The sequence below is a fragment of the Patella vulgata genome, chromosome 9 (genome assembly GCF_932274485.2).
Source record: "Patella vulgata chromosome 9, xgPatVulg1.2, whole genome shotgun sequence".
NCBI classification, from domain to species: Eukaryota; Metazoa; Mollusca; class Gastropoda; family Patellidae; genus Patella; species Patella vulgata.
Genome location: NC_065887.2, coordinates 4,157,285 through 4,184,798, shown reverse-complemented (window position 1 = coordinate 4,184,798; position 27,514 = coordinate 4,157,285). Strand labels below are relative to the sequence as shown.

The following is a 27,514-nucleotide window of genomic DNA, read 5'->3' as shown; positions in this document are numbered from 1 at the left end:
AGGCCCTGCTAGCGATGACATCGAGGGTTGAGTATGGTTTGGATAAGTTAATTAATGTTTAATTAATAATTTAGATAACATTTCAGGCCTAAAGAAAGACCTGCAATAGGCAGATTTAGCTCTTGCATAATGTATGTTTAACTGAGACTCTAATTCTAATCCAACTAGCCCTAAGCCTTACCCTAACCCACACTCCTCATCAACAATCACGTGCTAAACATCTCGTGACCTTGACGAAATTTGCAAGTGTGCATGTGAAATAGATCAAAAGCCGATAACGTCTATAGCCGGTAGGCCTGCCGCCGGTGCCGATAAATATCGTCTCGGGCGGGCATTTGCCCCAACCAATACCTGCCAACTAATTCGGGATGTCAGCTGTTTCGTAACCTGGCTGTTTCGTACTTAGTTCATTCGTACCTCACATGAGCCGTTTCGTACTTCACTTCGTACCTCAAATTGATTCGTACCTTTTCCTATGTTGTTGAAATCAGTTAAAAGAAATTGAAATAAAGGTGAAACGATTTGATCAAATCCAACGGCTACGCTACATTTATATTACACAGCCTGCCCAATAGGTGGCTAAGTGGGTAAGACGCTAGCTCGCTAGCTAAGTGGAGGTCGGGTGTTCGATCCCTGCATTGGCCGAGAAAGTTCATCCAGATTTTCCGGCGTGGTTCTCCCTTGTCAGTGATGCAGGACGGAGGGGCTGACAAGGAAAGCTGTCTAGTCGTTCGGATGGGACGAAAAACCGAGGTCCCGTGTACACATTGGCGTGCACGTAAAAGATCCCTTGGCAGTTGGAATTCGATATAAGAGTAGGTCGTAGTGCCGCTGTCCGGGCAAAATTTCCCTCATAGCACACTGTATGGCGTATGCCCGTCTTCATTAGACCAGGTTAGGAGCAGAACAGTAGGACGTTAAACTCCATTTCATTTCATCAGTAGTAATTCACATACATTTATACTAAAATTGCTTCAGCATTTCACTAAATTTATATCGGTTACGATCGAAAGCCATTTTCATGCAGTTGGGTTTTAATAATAGAATTACCCCGTGATAGCCCATGACCGTATATACGGTCCATGATATAACAGATCAAAGAAAAGCGTACGACCATCTTCACACGTAGGCACCTTTTGGAGACTTAATTGCTGCGTTCTGTTTCTAGGCATAAATAACCCAACCATATCAGAAAGCATGCAGTTTCACCTTACAATTAGTAAAATTGATTTTGGAATTCTTAGTATATTCAATCGTTTTTAATCGCTTTAACAACCACCAATCAGTTGTCGTCAATAATCACAAATCACAACTCACTAAGCAGAATGGGTTCAATAATCAACCCCAGATTAAATATACTTTTCAATCGTTTTTTAAACTGCTTTAACACTGTCGTCAAAAATCACAACTCACTGAGCAGAATGGGTTCGATAATCAACATCAGATTTAAAAGAAAGGCAGGTAATCGTTTATTATTTCAATTTCTTTCAACAACATATAGATTTATTTTAATTTCTTTCAATTCATTTCAACAACATATAGGAAAAGGTACGAATCAATTTGAGGTACAAATTACGTGTGTATTCTAATTCTCGTTAGGCAGCCATTTTTATAAATTTAGCGCAGCCTTTGGATTTAGAAAAAGGAACTAATCAATTTGAGGTACAAATCTCGTGCATATTCTAATTCTGGTTCGGCATTTTCAATTTTTTTCAACTGATTTCAACAACATGGGAAAAGGTACGAATCAATTTGAGGTACGAAGTGAGGTACGAATGAACCAAGTACGAAACAGCCAGGTTACGAAACAGCCTACACCCCTAATTCGCCCAGTTTCATGCCCCGGACATTTTTTTTTAAAAAGGGTGATCCCGTTTTGTCGTCCCTGAAATCCCAGCACTGAATAACATTATCTATAAAAAGCGTGGAACTGGGACGAGATAACCTTCAGGTCTGGACGAAACAACTCAAAATATGACCGTAGTGTATCGAACAGTTCGTCAACTTCCGGTTTCGTGCAGAGCGTAAACTTTCTTTAGACCTCGGGAGCCTTTTAGCGTTCTGTTTCTTTAACTTAGGAGAAAGCGATTTGCAAGCTGTATAAATTGAAGGAATAAGCCAGAATTGGAAGGCCGAACAAATCAAGAATTTTTCAATCAGTGATTCAATGGAATCGCCAGAGAATCTATGTGAAAATGCTCAGTGACTGACAAAAACCGAAAGACTAAAGTAAATGATAAAATAATACCGGTAGTACCTAGTAGTAATAATATGGCCGCTGAGGAAGATGTTTCCACATCTACACTTTCACCAAATACACGAACAAGATCATATACTACAAGACCACAATCATCATCAAATAAACGACTAGAAACACATTCTAATACAGGTCGCAGTTCTAAAAATGAGGACGGTAAAATACATAAAACACGAAGACGAAGATCAAAGAAAAAATTAACCACATCTAAAAAGAAAAAATCAAGTCCACACAAGGAAAATGATTGCCCACCCAAGTCAGAAAAACGAGGAAATCGGCATGAGTGTGACATCTGCGACAAGATTTTTGGATCAAAAACGGGCCTAACACGCCATTATCGCATTCATACGGGTGAAAAACCTTTTAAGTGTTCACATTGTTCCAAGGCCTTTAATGATGGTGGTAATCTCCAGTCGCATATGCGTTCACATTCCGCTAAACGCCAACCATGTGAAATTTGTGGAAAATCTTTCAAATTTTTAAAGACGCACATGAAGAGCCACGATCCAGTGAGAACTTTGTTTACGTGTGATTTTGACTCGTGTGCGAGATCGTACAACTCGATGAGTGCCTTGAGAACCCATAAAAATGTTCACACGCAGGATAAGATATTTCAGTGTGACACATGTGGGAAGTCGTTCAGCGCTAATCATAGTCTGGTTCGTCACAAGCGCATACATTCAGGACTAAAACCGTTCAAATGTGACATGTGCGAGAAATCTTTTAACGATATGGGCAATATGAAGAAACATCTAATAGTACACGATCAAAATGTTGAAAAAAAATTTCACTGTGTAGAATGCGGCAAATTCTTCAAAAGCAAAACCAGTTTAAAGAGTCATCAAGCTATGCATTACGACGACAGACTGTTTCCGTGTGAACAGTGCAACAAAGTTTTTCGTTCCCGTAGCCACCTTTCATCGCATCAGTACGTTCACACACACCCGGCTGGAGTTATCAAGAAACATAAATGTGATATCTGTCCGAAGACGTTTCGTACCAAAAGTCATCTCGGCGACCACCTTCGCGTTCATTCAAAGAGTAAACCATTTACTTGTGAAACCTGCGGACGGGGTTTCGCTCAGAGTAGTGCTCTCAAAGGTCACATTCAAACACACAGCGACATCAAACCACACCAATGCGAAGTTTGTTCAAAGTTTTTCTGTTCTCAAGGTAGTCTTAAATCGCACCTCAAAATCCACACGGGCCAGCGAGACTTTCAGTGTGACGATTGCGGCAAGAAATTCTTTCAGAGTGGTGACCTGGGAAGACATAAATTAATCCATCTTGGTATAAAGCCATTCTCTTGCGATGTTTGTAGTAGTTCCTTCAGTCAACAGGGTAGTTTGAAACTACATTTGCAAACCGTTCATATCGGGGAACGGCCGTTCAGTTGTAAATATTGTGGCAAGCGTTTCACGCGGAAATTCTTCCTGCAAAATCACATCCGCATTCACACCGGTGAAAAACCCTTTCAGTGTAAAATATGTAAGCGGTCGTTCACGGAGGGGAGTACTTTACGCAAACACACGAAAACACACTGAAACAGTTCTCGTTGAAACACATGTACAATGTAGACGTTTAGTGTATAATTTGTTAGCGGTCGTTCACAGAGGATTTAACTACATGTACTTTACGCCAACACAGAGGAACACTATTTACCCTAACAGGCAAATTGGCATAAAGAAATACAATCTAATTAAAACACAGAGGCTTTTTTGTCTCGTTTATCATACTGTAGTTCAAAATTTCGTTTTATTTGTCTTCAGTACGCTAGGATCTGGAAGAGTTGTTATATAACCAGCGTTCTGGATGATGTGAGGAATTAGCCAATAAAATGGTCTGTTACGGCAAATTTTTGGTGTGAGGTGCACGGAACAGTGGGTAAACAACTAGAAACGTCAACGTTGATTGATCAATGTCTGACGTCATGTAGTGGAGGCCATCGAAAGTACCAAAAAAACTAAATAAAATATAGATCTGTATTTTAATCAGATTCAAAGAACGGTAAATTATCAAAAGTCGATGTACAAGTAGAAAAATATTATTATACGAGTTGAAGTGATGGTGAATTTGGGTAAATCGAGCTACTAATGTGGGTGTACCTACTCAACTGTCAAGGATACTGTTACATGCATGCCAATGCAAGGGCACCTACTCAACTGTCGAGGGTACTGTTATGTGCACAACAATGCAAGGGCACCTACTCAATTGTCAAGGGATCTTTTGCGTTCACACCAATCTGTACAAGGGTTGATCTTGGTATAATTGTAAAATCCAAATTAAGTATGGTTTAATGGTCAAGAGTGAGACATTAAAGATACATTATGGGAGATTAGATAAAGAGATGGCAGTTATCGCTAGGCTGACCTTAAAAATATCTTTGTTTCGCCTAATGCGACCGACTAACTAAAACCACCCCCGACTTAAATTATTTTATTGCACTTTTCCGCGATCTTTTTATTTTATTTTGTGTGTCAACCTGAAATATATCACGAGAGTTATTTCCCTTTATTATGGCTATGGTTTGATTCATTATTGAAACTGGTTGATCAAGACGAAAGCGTCATAGGTGTCGCTTCTCAACAAAATGGTTGCAGACGAAAGCACGTCCATTCCCACGAAATGATTCTGCCTCTATGTCTGTGGGGCGTCGTTTTAAACATGACGACGATATTTTCAATATCCGTTTTCGAGAAAAATAAAGGCACAACCCGCACGATCGTTAAAAACGTGTTGAGGGAGTTTCAAACGTGAGTTTGTCGCAATTTGTGTGCGAGTCGTGCATCAAGAAAAATCCCGATGCCGATGTCATTGATTTGTTTGCCAATAAAAGAAGACGAATGTTTGCACCCGGAAAATTATCAAGCTGTCAAATTAGCTCTTAAAAAAAAGATCTGAAAAAAACCCGACCTACCGACCCTTCTCCTCGATTGTGGGTCGGGTTTGGTGAAACAAAGATATTTTTAAGGTCAGCCCTATAATAGTTAAAAACTAGATAATGTAAAGGTAATTTGCTGGAAATTTCAGTCAAATTGATCCACTATGAGCCGAGAAAGAAGCGGGTGAAATTTTTGCATAGTCTCAGTCATCATTACTAAAATCATTAATATAAACAGCATAGTCTCGATTATCCACTTTTTCTGATTTAATTATCAATGGCCGTTAGCGGCATATAGGAATCTAATCCAGCCAACATCGAAGACTAGCCTTGACATCGAGAGTTTATTATGGTCTGGATAAGTTAATTAATGTCTAATTGATAATTTAGATAACATTTCAGGCCTAAAGAAAGACTTGTAATAAGCAGATTTTGCTCTTGCATAATGCATGTTTAAGTTAAAGTAATATATTGATACTGCATGAGACGTTAGCCGAGTGTTGTTTCAATATATTATGCAATGACTTTAGCTCGAGACCATTAAACAACTTAAAATACAGACACTATCCCGCACGTGCTTTTCAATGAAATATGTCACACGAGTCCAATATATCATCTAGTATAGATAATGGACGGTTAGAGGGGATCATGTGGCTAAGTGGGTAAGACGCTGGCTTGCTAGCCTGGAGGTCGGGTGTATACCTGCATTGGTTGAGAAAGTTCATCCAGATTTTCCGGCGTGGTTCCCCCTTGTCAGTGATGCAGGACGGAGGGCCTGACAAGGACAGCTGTCTAGTCCTTCAGATGAGACAAAAAACCAAGGTCCCGTGTATACATTGGAATGCACGCAAAATATCCCTTGGCAGTTGGAAATCGATATAAGAGTAGGCGATAGTGCCGCTGCCCGGGCAAAATTTCCCTCATAGAACACTGTATGACGTATGCCCGTCTTCATTAGCCCAGTATAGGAGTAGGACGTTAAACCCCATTTCATTTCATTTAATGTACGATTGGCAAGTTGCTTGTACGATTATTTGAAATAATGGTACGCCAACATCAAAGGATGACGTTACATCTGTATTTTACATGTAAATGTAATTAATGTACTAGTACAGAGTCAGAATATATTTTTTGTGCATGAATGTATTTTATATTTCTTAACTCAACTTGTTTTTGTATAATTCAACTAATCTGTTTTTGTATAATTCAACTAATCTGTTAGTTTATTTCAATAAAATAAATAATGAAGTACCGGTATTTGGTAGTATTTAGTTAATGTACTTGGTAGTGAAGTGAAGTGGGGGTTTAACATCCTACTAGCCGAAGTATTTGGTAGTATTTAGTTAATGTACTTGGTAGTGAAGTGAAGTGGGGTTTAACATGGGGCAAATGCCATACAGTGTGCTATGAGAGAAATTTTGAACTACAGTCTACTCTTCTATTGAATTCTGACTGCTAAGGGATCTTTTACATGCACGCCAATGTGTACATGGGACCACTGACCAGAGGGGATCATGCAAGAAAATAATATTTGGTATATCATCCTGCCTTCTGAAAATAGTTATGTGAAAATAAATTGTTTTGAATTATGTTGATCTAATGAAATGAAATAAAATGGGGTTTAACGTCCTACTGTTCTTCTCTAACAGGATTATTAGCAGACGGGCATACGCCATAGAGTGTGCTATGAAGGCAAGTTTACCTGGACAGTGGCACTACATGTATGGTCTACTCTTAGTCTTATGTCCAATTCCAACTGCCAAGGGATCTTTTACGGGCATGCCAATGAATACACAGGACCTCGTTTTTTTGTACCTTTCAAATTACTAGACAGCTGTCCTTGTCAGTCTCCTCCTTCCTTCACCACTGACAAGGGGAAACCACGCCAGAAAATCCTGATGAACTTTCTCGACCAACACTGGGATTGAACACGCAACCTCCAGACTAGAGAGCCGGTAACTTACCCACCATGGCTCCCCGGGTTGATCCAATAGTGATGAGACAATCTCATAATACAAGGTACAGTAGGCATGTTTCATTACCCGACAACCTGGTTATTTGTGCGCGCTGTATCATTGTTTCAATTCTCCAGTTGTACGTGACAAGAAGTAGGGTCGCCTGTTTAACCTTGTGGGTCTTTCCGGACCCTCCGGTTTCATCCCACTGCTAAAGACCCCTTGCGTGCAAGCAAATTATTGAAATAAAAATTGAACCATGTGTTAGTCCAGAAGTGACCTAGTTTGTGTCAAGTGGAGTTAAACCCCATTTCTCTCACTCCTGACAAGCTGTCTATGCTGTACTGCGTTGACATTGGAAAACAAAATTGGTTATATAGTTAATGGGGGGGGTGGATAGCCGAATGGTTAGCACACGCGCGCTGTATCATACGGTCTGTCATTGAGTCAACTGGTGGGGTTTCGATTCCTCGGTTGTACGTGACAAGGAGTGTTGCCTGTCCAACCTCGTGGGTTTTCTCCGGGTCCTCCAGTTTCCTCTCACTGCTAAAGACCCCTACACGCAAGCGAATGATTGAAATAAAATTGAACCATGTGTTAGTCCCGAAATGACCTAGTTTGTGTCGAGTGGACGTTAAACCCTATTTCTCCTTCTCTATATAGTTAATGAAATGAAATGGCGTTATAAAATGTCCCACAGTTAATAAAGACCTGTATGATATGGTATACATTTTACTATGAGGTAAATTTTGCCTGTACAGCGTTCTCCTACATCAAAATTTTACCGCCAAGGGTTCTCAGTACTGATTACTGCACATGCACCAAATGAACCTTGACCTTTTTCACACAAACTTTGACAGTTCTGACATCAGTTCTGTCAAAATTGCTGCCCAAACTAAATCAACCGCCATAATTGTTTTCATCTGGGTAATTTGCATATGAACTGAAATTAACTTTCTGTGAAGAGTTTCACATTTGGCATGCCTGGCACGGTTCCGAGACCAGTTACTTTAGAGTAATGTAAACGGGTCAATTTCTTAAAATTTATCGTGGTCTGGTACCGTGCCGAGAACGGCATGCTTATCGCGGCCAAGTGTAAACAGGGCTTAATATTTTTCAAGTCACCAGTGACCTGGTAAGTCAATAATACATGAACTAAAGAATTAAGAATTTTGGGACAGTCACGTGGCCAATTTTAAAACGTCATCATAGACTCAATGATTAGTGAGTAGCCTATTGCCACTGGTTGACAGAATTTCGAACTTTGATCCCAATTATTTTAATCTAATTCGTTTCTCACCTTGGTATTATTATATCTACTGAAACAAAATCAGTTTCAGACAAGTTATTTGCTCCTGAATTAGAAATCGGAATCAGACCAGTTATTTGATATTCTCTCTTACGAAAATGGACATAACAGACATAGCTTGATGTTATTTTTTTAAAAATATTTTCCACATTACTGGTGGCTGTGTACAGTAGTTGGGTTCAGTATTCTGACAACAGTATAGGAGTCGGGTCTAGTAGTTGGGTTCAGTATTCTGACAACAGTATAGGAGTCGGGTCTAGTAGTTGGGTTCAGTATTCTGACAACAGTATAGGAGTCGGGTCTAGTAGTTGGGTTCAGTATTCTGACAACAGTATAGGAGTCGGGTCTAGTAGTTGGGTTCAGTATTCTGACAACAGTATAGGAGTCGGGTCTAGTAGTTGGGTTCAGTATTCTGACAACAGTATAGGAGTCGGGTCTAGTAGTTGGGTTCAGTATTCTGACAACAGTATAGGAGTCGGGTCTAGTAGTTGGGTTCAGTATTGTAACAACAGTATAGGAGTCGGGTCCAGTTTTAAACAACACTATAGGAGTTGGGTCCAGTTTTAATGACAGTATAGTGTACCAACCTACCAGATACAGTTATATTTAAAAAAAGGGGGGGGGGGGCTGTGATGTACCATTTCACGAAGACAGACTCGAGGGGTGGATAAGACAAGAGCCTCTTTTATTTTTTATTTTATCACATTAAGGAGTTAATCTTAAAAAAACAACAACACACAATTCAGATATATTGTTTATTTTATAATACAGTTACGGTACACATGTATATTCTTACAATAGAATGAACGAGAAACGAGATTTAACGCCCATTTCAATGGAATGGGTTTTAAAGTCTCCTTAAGACAGTCATACTATTGATGTTCTTTTATCAACACATAATTAGGGAGAAGAAATCAGGACACAGGGTATATAGAATTCAGGACACAGGGTATATAGAATTCAGGACACAGGGTTTAGAAATCAGGACACAGGGTATACAGAATTCAGGACACAGGGTATATAGAATTCAGGACACAGGGTATTGAATTTAGGACACAGGGTATAGAATTTGGGACACAGGGTTCAGAATTCAGGACACAGGGTATAGAATTTGGGACACAGGGTTTAGAAATCAAGACACAGGGTATATAGAATTCAGGAGACAGATTACAGAAATCAGGACACAGGTTATAGAAATCAGGAGACATGGTAAAAGAATCAAGAGATGTACAGGAGTCTAAAGCTACGCTCCCTATAGAGAGATTCAGATCCTGACGGGATATTTTTAACCGAGTCTAAAGCTACGCTCCCTATAGAGAGATTCAGATCCTGACGGGATATTTTTAACCGAGTCTAAAGCTACGCTCCCTATAGAGAGATTCAGATCCTGACGGGATATTTTTAACCGAGTCTAAAGCTACGCTCCCTATAGAGAGATTCAGATCCTGACGGGATATTTTTAACAGAGGAAGATTAACCTGTATAACACGGTAAGACCCAAAACATTTAATTGAGTGCTAAATATTGGCTTATATATTTTTTAGGCACGGGAGAAGGGACGGGGGGATATTGGTAGACTACAGTGTCTGTGAGAAATACAGGCAATGGTGTCTGTGAAGAATACAGGCTATGGTGTCTGTGAGAAATACAGGCTATGGTGTCTTTGAGAATGAAATGTTCTTAAAAAAAACACTATCTTGTATTTAACATTTTTTTTTATTGAAGAAATCATTTTGGATTAAGTTCGAGAGTGCCAACCATATACCTTTTGAACATAAAGACATCAAATTACTTTATAATTCTAAAAAAGAATGCAGTGACTGTAAAAGCTAATAAGTTATCTGTTGCATTTGACGGGTTATTTAAATATTTTTTTTGTTTTTAATGTTAAATATCCTTCCTAAACACAACTATATTTTAATTCTCTCCAGAAATTTGTGTAAAATATAGATTGTAAAGTGACCTATAAATCACTTAGAATTTGGTCGTAAATCATAAAGTATTAAATAGGCAATATCTAGAAACCAAATGTAGGTAGATACACAGAATTACAAAAAAAAAACCTGAGGTACATTAAAGTGACTTTTCCTTGCTTATAAAATGAAATAGGGTTTAACATCCTACTTTTTTATGTTATTAAGATAATTGTGACCTGGCAGCCTTGCTACAACTTACTCTTTTATTAAACATGTCAAGGGTTCTTTAAAGTGTATATGAGACCTTGGTTTGTCCTCCCAACTGTGCGACTACACCACTGACAGTTTGTGTTGTTAAATAGAGACACCTAACTTGTGTTGAAAATAACACAAGTTTGTGTTGTTTAAACACAAGTTTTTTTTTTCAGTGTAAGGATACATTTTTTTTTTTAGTGAAGAAATGACTTTGGATTAAATTCAAAAGGGTCAGTTACTGAAACTGGCAAGACCAAAATAAGATGAATGGTTCTAGATTTACGGACAAGAACAGAACAGATTTACACTCTGAAATTGTGACTATGACAGAAGTTGATGCCTGTTCAAATACATGTACAAGGACTGACAACTACAGAAACAGACAGACTCAGGCAGATATTATAGAATATTATCATTGAAAAGAATAGACCCACAAAATGACAAGGAGAGGTAGGAGGTCTCAGAGTTGCGTTTAGTTCATCCATCTAAAGTAAATCCCAATTCATGAGAGACAGACAAGAAAATATGGAGAACTCTTTTTTTCCAACGATCTGGCTAAGACTGCAGTTGAGATAAATACATCCACAACAGAAGTTTCCGATACTTTCTAAGGATTGAATCATTAATCCTTGGTGGTGATGAAATAGTACCAGAAACTTACCAGAAACTGACCAAACAGTACAACAGATGCTGTCCCTTTAGAGAAAGGAGAAATCAAAAACAGAACAATCAGAATTTCCAACACTACCAGAATGAAATGAAATGGGGTTAAACGTCCCACTGTTCCGCTCCTATACTAGGCTAATGAAGACCAGCATAGACCATACAGTGTGCTATGAGAGAAATTTTGCCCAGGCAGCGGCACTGTGGCCTACTGCTAAGGGATCTTTTATTACGTGCATGCCATTGTCTACACGGAACCTTGGTTTTTCATCGCATCTGAGTGACTAGACAGCTGTCCTTGTCAGGCCCTCCGTCCTGAACCACGGACAAGGGGGATCCATGTCAGAAAATCGGGATGAACTTTCTCGGCCAACACCAGGAGCGAACCAGCGACCTCCAGGCTAGCGAGCCAGCGCCTTAGTCACTGAGCGGGGGGGGGGGGGGGTGTGTGTGTGTGTGTGTGGATGGCTGAATGGTTAGCACGCGTGCGCTGTATGATACGGTCTGTCATTGAGTCAACTGGCGGGGTTTTGATTCCCTGCTTGTACGTGACAAGGAGTAGGGTTGCCTGTCCAACTGCGTGGGTTTTCTCTGGGTCCCCCGGTTTCCTCCCACTGCTAAAGACCCCTACGCGCAAGCAAATTATTGAAATAAAATTGAACCATGTGTTAGTCCCGAAATGACCTAGTGTATGTCGAGTGGACATTAAACCCCATCTCTCTCTCTCTCTCTAGTCACTGAGCAACCATAGATCCCAGCTTGTAATTAAAACAGCTGTCCTTGTCAGGCCCTCCATCCTGCACCACTGACAAGGGGAAACCATGTCGGGAAATCCCTATGAACTTTCTCCAACCCTACCAAACGATCGACGAGATAAGATACATGAGGTAAGAATGGCAGTGTACAGCTAGTTAAAACAGAGGATACATCAATCAGCTGAGATGAAGTTGAAAACCGAACAACTCGAGCAAGATAAAGACATGACAAAGCTAAAGGCCAGGAATGTTGACCTACAAACCGAGCTCGCTTCAGCTAGAATTAAACAGAGAGTGGAAACTACAGACCATGATGGACTGGACACATCTGCATTGATTTACTTGGTGGATTTAGACCCAACTTTAAAGTACCCACCTACAATAGACACACATAGACACACTACCCCACTGAATCAAATGTTAACCAATAGAATTGCTGCACAACAGCCGGGCTAACACGATTCACCCAAATCTACCATTATTTTAACTTATAATTTATATCTGTATTTGATAATATACTGTTCTTTATGCCAAATTGTGTCAAAATGACCCTCAAATTGCATTTTCCAAGCAAATTAGAGGGACATTTTTGAAACAAAGATGTGGAGTATCACAACATTTGCGGGGGGGGCAAGAGCATTTAGTTTTCTTGCTCCATCAAAATGGAAGTTCTTCCTCGGTTTAAACCAATAGAAACAGATAACCCTGGAAGGCATGGAAACAAACTTTTGAAGTAAACATAATCGCAAAAGATTTAGAAAACAGTTTGGTTAACTGTAAGTGGAAGGTAAATCTTTTATTATAAGGATCAGGTGGCATTAAACTCTACAACCCTTCTGAGTTTAAGTCTGCTGCGAGAGCAAGACCTAGAGATGGAGACAGACCTGTGATTGAAGGACAGCTAGTGGGAAGCAGAGAGGATTTGGAAACCTCTTTATTATGTGACAGAATAGTGCAGGGGAAAAGTGATACTCATGTTAAAATGAGACTACTTGACTTAGCTGAACATGAACTAACATTAAACAATTTTAATTTTATGCCAATTTATAGGAGTTCTGATCTTACATAGAAACACTTAAAGGGAATGTCGTCACACAAACACAGGAAGAATCGATGTATGCCTGAAAACATTTTTTCAAATTCATTGAATATAGACAATAAGAGATATTGTAGATACTGTTGCAAACACCATGAATATATGACGAGTTTGATATATCATAATATTTGTAACAGAGAAGACGCATCTACATTCATCAGAAAGGAAAACTAATAGATCAACAAATGAAAGATTTCAACCAATAACACAAAATACTATTTCTTTAATACCACCTGAACCAAATATAGATCAATTACAATTTGGTTGAGTCGTACGTATTGGCTAATATATATTTTTTTGATGTGGAAAAGATACATACATGGTTTATAGAATTCAGGACACAGGGTTTATAGAATTCAGGACACAGATCCTAGAGTATATAGAATAAAGGACACAGGATATATAGAATTCAAGACACAGGTTATAGAAATCAGGAGACATGGTAAAAGAATCAAGAAATGTACAGGAATCTAAAGCTACACTCCCAATGGAGGGTTTCAGATCCCGACGGGGTATTTTTTTAACAGAGGAAAGTCAACGTGTATTAAACAGCAAATTAAAACCCAAAATGTTTAATTGAGTGCTAAATATTTTCATATATATTTTTTAGGCACGGGGAAGGGGTGAAATATTGGCAGACTTCAAAGTTCGAAATCTGATTTCTATACAGATTGTGACAGCAACATAATCCTATGTTATGATACTTGCACGAAAGACATCAAAATCTAAGAAGTATAGGCTACAAATACACTTCACAGCAATCAGAATATGGACCAAAGGACATGTCAGTAGAATTAAACAAGTGAAGATGGAATCGTTTGGGAGTTGAAATCGATGTATATGTAGGTAAGTACCCAAGTGCTCCAGCGTTGGAAGGAGAGTGAAAAACATATTCAAGACCTGTGTGTGATTAGATTTTGTTATTCGGATCCAGTGATAAAGAAGATGATTAATCTTTTAAATAGAGAGTGTGGTGTTAGGACTGACAGAATATCTTGTCATAATATTTATCAACCGTTCTTTTTTTATTTGATAGTTTCAACCAATATTAAGTCCTCCGTCCTGCACCACCACTGAAAAAGGGAAACGACGACAAATCCTGATCAACTTTCTCGGCAAACACCGCGAGTGCTCACACGACCTCTGGGCTAGCGAGCCAGTGTGACTCTCAAGTCACATCATGGAAAATCTAAAATTTACTGGTTTTAAGATATCACTGTCAACTCATCATTTTACCAAATATCTAGTCCACAGCTCTGTGAATGTTTTTGTAAAATGCTACAATATAGGGTTTAACACATCCTGCTTAGGGCTGGATTGAGACCATTAGCGACCCTGAGCACTAAAAAACTTATGGTACCTTCCATATATATATATATAAGTAATTTTTTTTCATTTATTGTGAACCCTTGTTCAAATACAACATTTGAACTATAATCCATGTTAAATCTGGCACTGGAAAAAACTCTGTAGGGACCCTTAACATGTTCTTATTCTACTTAATGGTCAATCCTGGACTGATCTTACTGAGATGACTTTTTGGACATCAATCAATCAGTCGATCGATCAATCAATGTTTAGGTCGACAACTATGATTTTTCAGAATATATTTTTTAGTATAATCTTTACCACAAACAGAACATTTATAGGGTCGAGGATTTGTGTGTTTCTGCGAATGCCGTTTAAAATTAAACGGAGATTTAAAAGATAATCCGCACACATCACAGGTGTGAGGACGGTCATTGGAATGGATGCGATAATGATTCTGTAGAACGTAGTTCGAGGTGAAAGTTTTATAACAAATCTTACACGCGAAGGGTCGTTCCCCCGTATGAATTCTGTTGTGGACCTGGAGTTGACTGTACTGACCGAATCCCTCTCCACAAATGTTACACAGAAACGACTTTTCACCTGTGTGGATTTTTTTATGCCTCGTGACATTGCTGATTGTAGCGAACATTCGGTTACATAACTCGCACTTGTAGCGTTTTTCCTCTATTTGTGAATTAATGTGAGTCATTTCATGTTTCTCGCGTGTTTTACCATCAACAAAACATTTTTTACAGTATAAACAGGTCAAAGCCTCGCCACGATCGTGAGCTTCTAAATGTCGTTTCATTTTTAACGGGCGCACTAGTAACCCACAAATGTCGCATTTCACTTTTGTTAACGCACTGGCCGAGTGTCTCATACGATGCATCTTCAGATTCCGCTTAGATGAGAATGATTTGGGACATACGTCACACGGAATGGTTCTGGGTTTGTGTGAGCGTGAATGTGAACTTAATCGAACTTTGCTTTCAAAACTTTTGTTACAAATGAAACATTCGAACAACGATTGCTCCTTGGTTTCGACGACACAATTTTCTCGATGTTCTCTGAGTTTAGTCTCTGTTGTGAATGTTTGAAGACATTTTTTACACTGTCGGTGCATCCGGAAATGAGAACGGAGCCTCTCCTTACAGTAAAATATCCGTTTACATATTGAACATTCGCATGACGCTTCTCCTTTATGCATTAACACATGTTCCGTTAAATGACTGGAGAACAGAAACGTTTCAGGGCATAATTCACATCGGAATGGTTTCACTGCAGAATGTCTCTTGACGTGTAATTTAAGGAGTCGCTGATATCCAAATGATTTAAGGCAAATATTACAAGAAAAGTGTTTCTGCTTCTCAGTATACGTTCCGGTTTCAGGTGAATCGTCCAACTGTGTGGCCACCATCTTGACTGGAGTAATTTCTTCCCTTTCATTCTCATCTTCCTGAAAAAATATTCAAATGAAAAATATCTCGAAACTGAATATAGGGATGAAAACTAGGTTTAATATTTCACTAACACGTTTTTAATATTTTCTACAACAATTTGATGAAATCAATTGCCCACTCTCCAATTCAACCCTTTCATCGGGTTATTTTGGTACTTTTCGTCACACAGTCTGCTATGAGGGAAATTTTACCCAGACAGCAGCGCTATGACCTATTTTTATATTTATATTCCAACTGCCAAGGGTTCTTTTATGTGCACATCAATGTGTGCACAGGACCTGTTTTTCATCCCATCCGAACGACTATGCATTATCCCTTGGCAGGCCCTCTGTCCTGCACCACTGACAAGGGGGAACCATGCCAAAAAAATCCTGATGAATGTTCTCGGTCAACACCGGGATCAAACAAGGGAGCTCCAGGTCAACGAGCCAACATCTTACTCACTAATCCACCACAGCAAAAATTCTTAACGAACTCACCTTCGTAGAAGACAAAATCTGTAAACACGAATATTTTAATTTTTGAGCTGATAATTCTGCTGCCAGCTGATAAAATGTCTGACTGTTTTCACTGGTTAAACAACTAATTAAATCTTCTTCACATCTATAAATAAAATAGCAAGACAAACATTAGCTGAGCGAACCTTCCGAAATAAACGAAAAGTGGTATTAGGGCCTTTCTTCCTAAAATTTAAATTGTTTAATCTTCTTGTTCGAGATTAAATATGTAATTGAAGGCAGAATCAATATTTTTCTGTTGACATACTGTTACTGAACCTTTTCATCGTAGCCACAAGCCAACTACTGGGTATTGATTTTTACCAACTGGGGAATAGAACAGAATTGAAACGAAAGGGACCTTGAAATTGTGTCTCTTCTGAATGACTACACAAACTTTCCTTATCAGCCCTACATGTGTTACCTTGGTAGGTGTGAACTCTGCTTCTAGACCTGTCAAGAATCAAACCTTAATTTTTTCAGGGCTTAAGGTCAGACTTAACCCTGGTGTCTAAAATAGCTAAAAATAACTCGTTCATGTTCAAACTTTGATCAAAAATACATATTTTTTACACAAATATGCAAATTACCACTCTTATATCGGGATCTTTTAAGTGCACTCTAATGTGTAGACGGGACCTCAGTTTTCCGTCCCATTCAAATGACTAGACAGCTGTCCTTGTCAGGCCCTATGTCCTGCACTACTGACAAGGGGAAACCACGCTGGAAACACATCATAACACATCATTCTGGGAAACAGAGTCTATTTTCACTAAAGTAAAATTTCGATGTTGTTACTTGCAAAATTTGAGAGAAATTGTGCAGGACGGAGGGTCTGACAAGGACAGCTATCTAGTCCTTCGGATGATACGAAAAACCGAGGTCCCGTGTATATATTGGAATGCACGTAAAAGATCCCTTGGCAGTTGGAATTCGATATAAGAGTAGGCCGTAGTGTCGCTGCGCGGGCAAAATTTCCCTCATAGCACACTGTATTGCGTATGCCCGTCTTCATTATCCCAGCATAGGAGCAGGACAGTAGGACGTTAAAACCCATCTCATTTCATTTCATTTCATTTTTTGAGAGAAATTGATATGATCCCGATTACCAATCTGATTAAAATACAGATCTATATTTCGTTTCGTTTTTTATACTTTTGATGGCCTACACTACATGATGAAGTTCTGACAAGTAATAGTGGGAGTTCACGTCAGGGGTCAAACGAGCGGCTTTTGACCCTATGACGTCAGACATTGATTAATCAATCAGCATTGACGTTTCTAGTGGTTTACCCACAATTTCGTGCATCAAAAGGCCAAAAACTCGCCATAACAGACCGTTTCATAGGCTAATCCAGAACAGGGTTACATAATAACTCTTCCAGATTCTAGTGTAGTAAAGACAAGTGAAACTAAATTTTGAACTATAAAAAACGAAATGAAATATGATCTGTGTTTTAATCATATGATTCTGATTACCTTTTATATAAATCATGGAGTTTAAATCTGGATGCCTGTTTCATCAATTCTATGGTAAATCTTTCCTGGTCTTCAATATTTAAACTTTTATCAACTTCATCGGTATAAAGCCATTTTATCATCGTATAACCAACTTCATATTCTAAATCTGGAATATAAAACAATGAATGACAAGGTTTTAACACTAGAAGTTAATTTGTGTGAAATTAACAGTCTGACATTCTAGAGTAAGACTTTGATCGCTAACCTGGGGATCCCATGTTGCATCCCTGTATTGGCTTGAGAACGTTAATTGTGATTTTATGGCGTGGTTTTCCAGTGGTATAGGAAAATGGTTCTGGTTTATTTATTGGTAAATAATTTACCTCATCAATTATATTATACAGGTGGTAATAATACCTGTTATATATTTAATATATAACACTACCAGTAATTAATACCTGTTAAATCTAACTCATCAACTAGATGAAGATCAGCCACACCCCAATTATCACCCTGAGCCGATAAAACTAATTTATGACCATTTATCTGATGACCGTCTCTTAGAATAATCTGGATATCACTAAAATATATATAAAACATACCTTGACACTAAAGACATAACTAGGTCAATATTTACCAATAAAACAACACGATAAATCAATAATTGATATTTTTAGTACTGCTGATGTCGTAAACATAAAACTGTTTAAAGGTGTTTGTGTACCTATGGATAATATGTGACGTGGATAATTAAGAGTGACAGGTTTTAACCTTACTAAAGCAATAAATAAAAAACATAAAAAACAATCGTGAATCATTGATTCAGCATATCACGATTTAATAGTATACGCTATCACAAGAAAGTGTATTGCGATACATCGATTCAATAATCATGCCAGCACTATTGACAAAACTAACAAGATGAAAATAATCTGTGAATGAAGTTAAATGAGATGTAACATTCTACTTTTCTACACCAACCGGGCTAATGAAGATGAGCTTACACCATGAAGATGAGCTTACACCATGAAGATGAGCTTACACCATGAAGTGAGCATGAGGGAAATTTTGCCCAGGCAGTGGTACCATGGCTTACTCCTATTTTGATTTTTCACCTACTTTGATTAACTATGTTGTTCTGTTTTTGTTGGGTAGTTATTGTACCATATTAAATACAACAATGTATGCTGTTTTGTTTTTGGGCGGGGAGAGTGCATCAATTCAGCCTGATTTCTTAAACTTAATGCCATGATGGCACATTCTAGCCTTTTTTTTTATCAAATAGTCCTTACCTGCATTAAGCTTTATCAAATAGTTCTTACCTGTATTAAGCTTTATCAAATAGTTCTTACCTGTATTTAGCTTTATCAAAAAGGTTTGCTACATATTGAGTTATCTGGGTTGTAAATTTACTGAGTGAAACAACGTCATGTTTACTTTTCTTACGATCATCACAAGATTCTCTGTCCATCGGTTGTGGTCTGTAATTACATGATCATCATCAATCTAAAATAGAAAAACAATTGTCTAGTATTAGTCCGAAATGTCGAATTGTTTCCTTCCCTACATGTACATGACTTGTATAGTTGTTTTGTATATGGTTCATTTTAGGCCTGTCGGACACTACCAGGGACGGATCCAGGATTTTCAGAAAGGGGGGGGGGGTGCTGCCCCCACTTTGGAGCGCGAAGCACGGCCCTCGGTGGGTGAACTGACGGGAAATCAACCAAGTCACCACCAACCGACTCGTTTCGGAGTAAATTATGATTTCCAACCTAAGCTGACTGCTAATTCCTTTCGGGCGAGAATATATATGGGGTAAAAAACTGTTTGCCACCGCAAAAAATAGGGAGGGGAGGGCGTGCGCCGGGTGCGACCCCCCTAGATCCACGTCTGACTACAGGAGAGAGTGAGAAACCAGGCTCTTGTCAAATCTTGTCTTGAGATTTCCATATCTCTTTCCCTTCATCGAAAAGACGAAAATAGAAAAATGTTGTCTAGAACTAATCCAAAATGTCTAATTTTCCATTTAGCCGATTTCTCTATGGTTAATTTTAAGGCTAATCGACGGTAGACATAGAAACTAGGCCCTATTTTACCTGGCCTTTTCTATCATTAAATAAGATAAATTATTTTAGACCTGCTTCTGTGGTTAATTTTAGGGCTGACAAACACTTTTATATAACAGGGGTAGGGTGGTTCATAGCTACGAGAATGTAGCTAAAAACGTTGAGATATACTTGTATTTGTTTTTAGCTACGACTGGATGCCTTTAGTTTCACCTGGCAAACTTACTTTCTTTATTAATGCATGTAACATCTTGAAAATAAGTTAATTTTTATTTTATAGGACAAATTAAACACACCCGACCCAATGTAGTTACCGGTACACAACTTTCGTTTATCTGCAAATATTGTGAGTAAGAATAGACCATTCATGGTGCCATTTCATACACGACCCTTAAATGTTTTATGTCCGTATCTTGATTGGCTTGGCTGTTGTAAACGCACAGCACATATTTAGCCCCAATCATGACGTTAAATAAACCCCATTTCACTTCATTTCCTTTTTCAAACCTATTCCGTTTTAAAATGTCGGGAAATGCCAGCTTTTAACGCTTTGATTTAAAAGAGATGATTTGTACTTGTGTCAGCTAGGATTATAATATATGCTTAATTGTAGATGGATGTGACGGAGATGTAATAAATAATATAACAATAATCAATCATGGTTTTGAAGAAAACAATGGACAGATTTGCTTATTGAAATACTATGTGATGTGATTCACATCTGCACCTGCTAGAAAGAACTACAATCTGGTTAAAACACAGATCCTATTTCGTTTCGTTTTTATAGTTCAAAATGTTTTCATTTTATAATTTACTTATCAACAAACAATCACAAGAAAAAAAAACCAGAATGCAGTACAGACATTGACATTAAAGAATTTATATGGCATCCGGTTAATCGACACTACTTTGAATCAGTTATTATCCGGCTCTTGCAGTTTATTTCTAATTGAGCCAAGATTGAATTTAGATCCGACTTATGTGAAGTTTACTGTAGACCATCTCGGCGCAGTACGTTGATCCGGCGGCTACTCTAGGGTTAGGGTTAGTAGTAGAAATCTTGTGAAATCGTGTGGAAGTCAAAAGTAGCCGGGTCAACGTACTACTGTGTGAACCATCGTAAATTTTAAACGGATTTCTTCGATTATGAACAAACTACTTAACTTTGGTTATTATAAACTTACCTGTGTGTTTGTAATGAACTCCCGTTTGATAAAATCCATTGCACAACTAATTATCACAACGATGAGAACAAGTTCTCTCTTGAAAAATTTGAAAATTTACTTGTAATTTCGACAGAGTCGATGTCAACAATGTCTTCGTGACGTATTGGTCGAATCCAATATACCTGTTGCGGGGGTTGGTTAACATTGAAAGATAGTTTGACAGCGCGATCATTTTGATCGTATATGGGTTTGGGCGACGAAAAATATCAATTGAAGGCAATTACATAGGAGATTTATATGGAAACCATTGATCGCCAGTCTATCAAATTTTCTTCACAATTGCACGGATACTCGTAAAAATAAAGTCATGTATAAACTATATATATCCTATCTTCTTTATGTTATAAATAATTTAACAAGGATCATGAAGCTTACCTCCGAATTCTCTGAGTGTATTTTTAATTTTATACGCATTCTTTCGATCGAATAATAACCGCTTCAGTAACATATATAATGGTATATAATGCTACTAAGCCCGTATGACCCCGTAAGAAGCGGAATATTAATTCTCGATTCGACAGTTTTGACCGAAGTGTGATAAAGCCCGTAAAACGAATGTATAGTTGTGTTTGTGCGGCATGCGTGTTCAAAAGTAAATAATCCCATCCGAGTCGCTAATCAAATAATTAGAACAAAATATTTCAAAAAGTAAAGCTATAAAATTTGCAGAGATTTTACTAGAATGTAAAAGACGGTTACTAAATACAGGAATGCGGGTAGTTATGTGTGCGAACGCTCAAACTCAATGCCAATTGTCGTAGGTATCCAGACCACTCGGACCAAAGACTACTTGGACTAAGACCAGTCGGACCAAAACAAGACCAGTCGGACCAATTAAATTATATTATAAGGCTAGACAATATGCTATTTATTTATTATTATATCACAATACAAAGAAGCAAATAATTCTTATACGGAATTCTTATATTTAGAGTTGTTTAGTTCAATTTTGTGTACGGAAAATAAATCAACGATTAGTTTTAAAATTAATTAATAATGGTGGCAAAAAAAATATCAATCTAATTTTTCTTATTTACTCTTGCAATGAGACTCAGTATGTCCAGACTTTTGACAGTTTCTACATATACGGGTATACTGTTCTTGTCTGATAGCCTAATTTTACTTTTTCCACATTCGCGGTATCCCCAGTGGTTTCATTCCGTTCTACCCCACTAACCCCTGGGTTACTATATAGGGGGGGGGGGGGGGGGAGACACGTTTTCAAGTTATCCGCCCTTGATGCGTTAATATAAACAGCACATAATAATACGAAGACCGGACGTTTATATGCCCCTTTTTAAACGTGACTACAAGTGTGGTTCTCGATATTTTGCGATTTGGAATACAATTATCAATTTATTCAAACAACACGTTATTATTAGTTCGAGTAGTCATATTAAAACACACACAATTAGAAATTTATTCAAATAACACTTTATTATTGTTTCGAGTAGTCATATTAAAATAAACACAATTATCAATTTATTAAAATAACACTTTATTATTGGTTCGAGTAATCATATTAAAACAAACGCAATTATCAATTTATTAAAACAACACTTTATTATTGGTCCGAGTCGTCTTTCTGTTGGGTCCGAATGGTCTTTTTGTATGGTCCGAGTAGTCTATTTGTTTGGGCTGAGTGGTCTATCAGTTGGTCCGACTGGTCTTGAACCGAGTGGTCTTTGGTCCGAGTGGTCATGGATTCTTGTCGTAATTGTACTTGAATTTCCTATGCTGTCACCCCTAATACGAAATGATATCTTCCGCAGAGTGACGTAACCATCTTCCATATTGGTATTTTTCTCTGGGAAAAGTTTGTGATATTTCAATTTTTCAAGAGAGAACTTGTTTTCATCGTTGTGATAATTAATTGTGCAATGGATTTTATCGAACGGGAGTTCATTACAAACACACAGGTAAGTTTATAATAACCAAAGTTAAGTAGTTTGTTCATAATCGAAGAAATCCGTTTAAAATTTACCAAGACTCAGACAGTAGGCCACCATCTCTTATCTCGGTCCACAGCCTCAAATATTTGTTCTTATAAAAGCTGCACCCACTTGTCTGCCTGTTGAATCTTTTTTCTGGCCATGGACCGCCCTGACACGTTCAAGTAACATCACGTTTTCGTCCAGGACTGTCTCTTGACGTGCATACCTGCTTCCTTCCAATGGCAATGAAAATAAACACACTCTTTTTTTTCTTCATTTAAAATTAGGCCTCCTTACGTGCGTTGTATATGACTATAATGTACAGTATATCAAGTATTATTCAAATAACAAAAACTTAAAGTTTCTTGACAGGAAAATATCTACAAAAACTAAAACGCCATTTTCTCCATTTATGTATCACGTGATACGAAAAGTTGTTGACAAAATCGAACTTTGGAACCAATGACATTTTCAAAGTTTAAATGTAGTTGTCTCCCTTATACCACATTTACTGCACTTCGCCATTAGAAGATTCGATCGTCCGTATAATTTAGAAATTAGGTAAGGGTACCAAATAAATTTCCTAGTCATTAAATCAACAGGCGTATGTTATCTTATGGCATATAAACCCTCATTTTAAAAGCTGTATGAAGATGCTAAAAATTAGGCTACCGGGTCCTTTTGATTCTTTATATAATTGATCTTTTTTATTCATTCACTAGGCCTACTTAGTACGGCGCTATTGCACTTTCGTACCTCTACCAGTTCCCGTGGTCGTAGGAACTTGAAATTTTCAGAGGATGTTCAGGGGGACTAGCAATGACCACACACCAAATTTCAGCCGAATTGATCAATAACTTTTTATTTTACCGACCTTTTAATTTCTAACGAGAGAGAGCTTCATCCGTTTGACGCCATTTGCTTTGTTTACTATTTAGACTCGAATAACAAGACACTAAGACGGAAACCGACTCGAATAACAAGACACTTAGACGGAAACCGACACACTGCACCAGCTGCCTAACACTGCAGTTCATAAAAATTAATATAATTTTCGTATACTTTAATTTTTGCGCGAAGCCACCATTTTCAATAAAATACTATTTGGTGTTGATCAGTGGATTGGCCGTTAGGTGTAAATATTGCCGTGACCTTGATTTTGACCTTGAGGCCAAACTTCCCACCCATATCGGGGCCTTTGCGTTTATGCTTGCCGTGGCCTTATTTCTAACTGTATTATCAAAGTTAATGTTCGAGGTTAAAGCAGAGACGACGTCCTCCAGAAAAGATAATTGGGTCAAAGTCGTAGGTCAAGGTCATCTTACAGAAAACTAAACTCAAACTTTTCAAAGTCAGTTTTGGGACATTTGACCTTGACTTACGACCTTGACCCCGTAACCATTTTCGAAGGCTATCAACTTGGCTTGAACCATCGACGTTTACTTTGATCCTGTCGCACACTGTTCGGTCAGATTGGTTCACCACAATCGTATCATGAGGTCAGATGAATCAATTACATTGACCGCGCCTATTGACTTCCTTTCGAACACAGACCCTCTTCGTTTGATCGTTTTCTGACCGAGCAGTGTGCGACAGGACCAAGGTAAACGTCGATGGCTGAAGCCCAGATGATGGCTGTTTAAAATAGTTAGGGGGTCAAGGTCGTAAGTCAAGGTCAAATGTCCCAAAAATGACTTTGAAAAGTTTGAGTTTATTTTTCTGTAACATGACCTTGACCTACGACTTTGACCCAATTATATTTTCTGAAGGACGTCGTCTCTGCTTTCACCTCGAACATTAATTTTGATAATACAGTAAGAAATAAGGTCACGGCAAGCATAAACGCAAAGGGCCCGAGATGGATGGGAAGTTTGGACTCAAGGTCAAAATCAAGGTCACGGATGGTTAACGGTGACTAATGGAGGTCACCACGACCTTTCACATTGACCACGCCCATTGACTTCCTTTCGGACACGGGCCCTTTGCGTTTGACCCTTTTCTGACCGAACAGTGTGCGACAGGACCAAAGTAAACGTCGATGGTTCAAGCCAAGTTGATAGCCTTCGAAAATGGTTACGGGGTCAAGGTCGTAAGTCAAGGTCAAATGTCCCAAAACTGACTTTGAAAAGTTTGAGTTTAGTTTTCTGTAAGATGACCTTGACCTACGACTTTGACCCAATTATCTTTTCTGGAGGACGTCGTCTCTGCTTTAACCTCAAACATTAACTTTGATAATACAGTTAGAAATAAGGCCACGGCAAGCATAAACGCAAAGGCCCCGATATGGATGGGACGTTTGGACTCAAGGTCAGAGTCATGGTTACGGATGGTTAACGGTGACTAGTGGAGGTCACCACGACCTTTCACATTGACCACGCCCATTGACTTCCTTTCGGACACGGACCCTCTGCGTTTGACCGTTTTCTGACCGAGCAGTGTGCGACAGGACCAAGTTAAACGTTCATGTTTCAAGCCAATGTGATAGCCTTCGAAAATGGTTACGGGGTCAAGGTCGTAAGTCAAGGTCAAATGTCCCAAAACTGACTTTGAAAAGTTTGAGTTTAGTTTTCTGTAAGATGACCTTGACCTACGACTTTGACCCAATTATCTTTTCTGGGGGACGTCGTCTCTGCTTTAACCTCGAACATTAACTTTGATAATACAGTTAGAAATAAGGTCACGGCAAGCATAAACGAAAAGGGCCCGAGATAGATGGGAAGTTTGGACTCAAGGTCGAAGTCAAGGTCACGGATGGTTACAGGTGACTAGTGGAGGTCACCACGACCTTTCACATTGACCACGCCCATTGACTTCCTTTCGGACACGGGCCCTTTGCGTTTGACCCTTTTCTGACCGAACAGTGTGCGACAGGAACAAAGTAAACGTCGATGGTTCAAGGCAAGGTGATAGCCTTCGAAAATGGTTACGGGGTCAAGGTCGTAAGTCAAGGTCAAATGTCCCAAAACTGACTTTGAAAAGTTTGAGTTTAATTTTCTGTAACATGACCTTGACCTACGACTTTGACCCAATTATCTTTTCTGGGGGACGTCGTCTCTGCTTTCACCTCGAACATTAACTTTGATAATACAGTTAGAAATAAGGCCACGGTAAGCATAAACGAAAAGGGCCCGAGATAGATGGGAAGTTTGGACTCAAGGTCGAAGTCAAGGTCACGGATGGTTACAGGTGACTAGTGGAGGTCACCACGACCGTTCACATTGACCACGCCCATTGACTTCCTTTCGGACACGGGCCCCTCTGCGTTTGACCTTTTTCTGACCGAGCAGTGTGCGACAGGACCAAGGTAAACGTCCATGATTCAAGCCAAGGTGATAGCCTTCAAAAATGGTTACGGGGTCAAGGTCGTAAGTCAAGGTCAAATGTCCCTAAAACGACTTTGAAAAGTTTGAGTTTAGTTTTCTGTAAGGTGACCTTGACCTACGACTTTGACCCAATTATCTTTTCTGAAGGACGTCGTCTCTGCTTTCACCTCGAACATTAACTTATACAATACAGAAAGAAATAAGGCCACGGCAAGCTTAAACGCAAAGGCCCCGATATGGATGGGAAGTTTGGACTCAAGGTCAAAATCAAGGTCACGGCAATATTCACACCTAAAGGCCAATCCACTGATCAACACCAAATAGTATTTTATAGAAAATGGTGGCTTCGCGCAAAAATTAAAGTATACGAAAATTATATTAATTTTTATGAACTGCAGTGTTAGGCAGCTAGTGCAGTGTGTCTGTTTCCGTCTTAGTGTCTTGTTATTCGAGTCTAAATAGTAAACAAAGCAAATGGCGTCAAACGGATGAAGCTCTCTCTCGTTAGAAATTAAAAGGTCGGTAAAATAAAAAGTTATTGATCAATTCGGCTGAAATTTGGTGTGTGGTCATTGCTAGTCCCCCTGAACATCCTCTGAAAATTTCAAGTTCCTACGACCACGGGAACTGGTAGAGGTACGAAAGTGCAATAGCGCCCTTAGTACTTGGAATCCATCTCAGTAGTATAGAGGCGACCCTGGGCGGGGGGGGGGGGGGATCTAGGGGCAGAGTTATCTCCCCTTAGAAAAGATTAGTTGAGTTATGTCCCTTGTGGGCTTCACGCCGCTTTGCCTAATGGGGTGTATTTGCCATGGTTGCGGTATAGAAGTTGCAGGGTGTATTGACATGGCCATCTAATGATCATGATGAACATATGATGAGTCAGATCCATTAATTATACTTTGGTAGATGGGAGTGGTTTAAGTGGAAAGTGTATGTCAATTAGACACATCGTCGGTGTGCAGACGAAGTGACGATATCTTCATACGACTTTATTTGACGATACGTCACTTCGTCTACCTAACGACGACATGTTTAGAGTTGATTCTGTAATGACCAAGTAACCCTAAACAATGCTATCTATGATCTGATGGTAACATCATCCACCCGCCAGATATGCTACAACCTGACAAAGCCATCTGTAGG

General features: G+C 38.8%; 2 protein-coding genes across 3 annotated transcripts; one reads left to right on the top strand and one right to left on the bottom strand.

Moving 5' to 3' along the window:
• Nucleotides 1-1,449: 1,449 nt before the first annotated feature.
• On the top strand, nucleotides 1,450-6,387 carry LOC130010326 (gastrula zinc finger protein XlCGF26.1-like). Its single transcript, XM_056103363.1, has one exon. It carries the CDS (start codon nucleotides 2,272-2,274, stop codon nucleotides 3,799-3,801), a length of 1,530 nt encoding a protein of 509 aa, XP_055959338.1. The 5' UTR covers nucleotides 1,450-2,271; the 3' UTR covers nucleotides 3,802-6,387.
• Nucleotides 6,388-9,143: 2,756 nt separating this feature from the next.
• On the bottom strand, nucleotides 9,144-23,470 carry LOC126831563 (gastrula zinc finger protein XlCGF26.1). Of its 2 annotated transcripts, XR_007684197.2 has the most exons (7): nucleotides 23,175-23,470; nucleotides 19,169-19,322; nucleotides 18,275-18,396; nucleotides 17,835-17,982; nucleotides 16,338-16,461; nucleotides 11,558-15,854; nucleotides 9,144-11,494 (listed from the first exon to the last, which is right to left on the bottom strand). XR_007684197.2 is itself a non-coding variant. In XM_050562133.2 (6 exons), the coding sequence occupies exons 2-6, from the start codon at nucleotides 19,285-19,287 to the stop codon at nucleotides 14,658-14,660; spliced, it is 1,710 nt and encodes a 569-aa protein (XP_050418090.2). In that variant the 5' UTR covers nucleotides 19,288-19,322; nucleotides 23,175-23,470; the 3' UTR covers nucleotides 9,144-14,657. The 2 variants fall into 2 exon arrangements, 1 of the variants encoding a protein (XP_050418090.2); XM_050562133.2 differs by having other exon boundaries at nucleotides 9,144-15,854.
• Between the last annotated feature and the right edge of the window lie 4,044 nt (nucleotides 23,471-27,514).

What these genes read in the sequence shown, in the direction of transcription:
- LOC130010326 (XM_056103363.1), top strand. Translation starts at nt 2,272, where the DNA reads ATGGCCGCTGAGGAAGATGTTTCCACATCTACACTTTCACCAAATACA.
- LOC126831563 (XM_050562133.2), bottom strand. Translation starts at nt 19,287, where the DNA reads ATGGACAGAGAATCTTGTGATGATCGTAAGAAAAGTAAACATGACGTT. An exon ending in TTTGATAAAGCTAAATACAG is followed by an intron (nt 18,397 to 19,168) that starts GTAAGAACTATT and finishes TATATATTTTAG; the next exon opens with TGATATCCAGATTATTCTAA. An exon ending in AGATTTTGTCTTCTACGAAG is followed by an intron (nt 15,855 to 16,337) that starts GTGAGTTCGTTA and finishes ATATTTTTTCAG; the next exon opens with GAAGATGAGAATGAAAGGGA.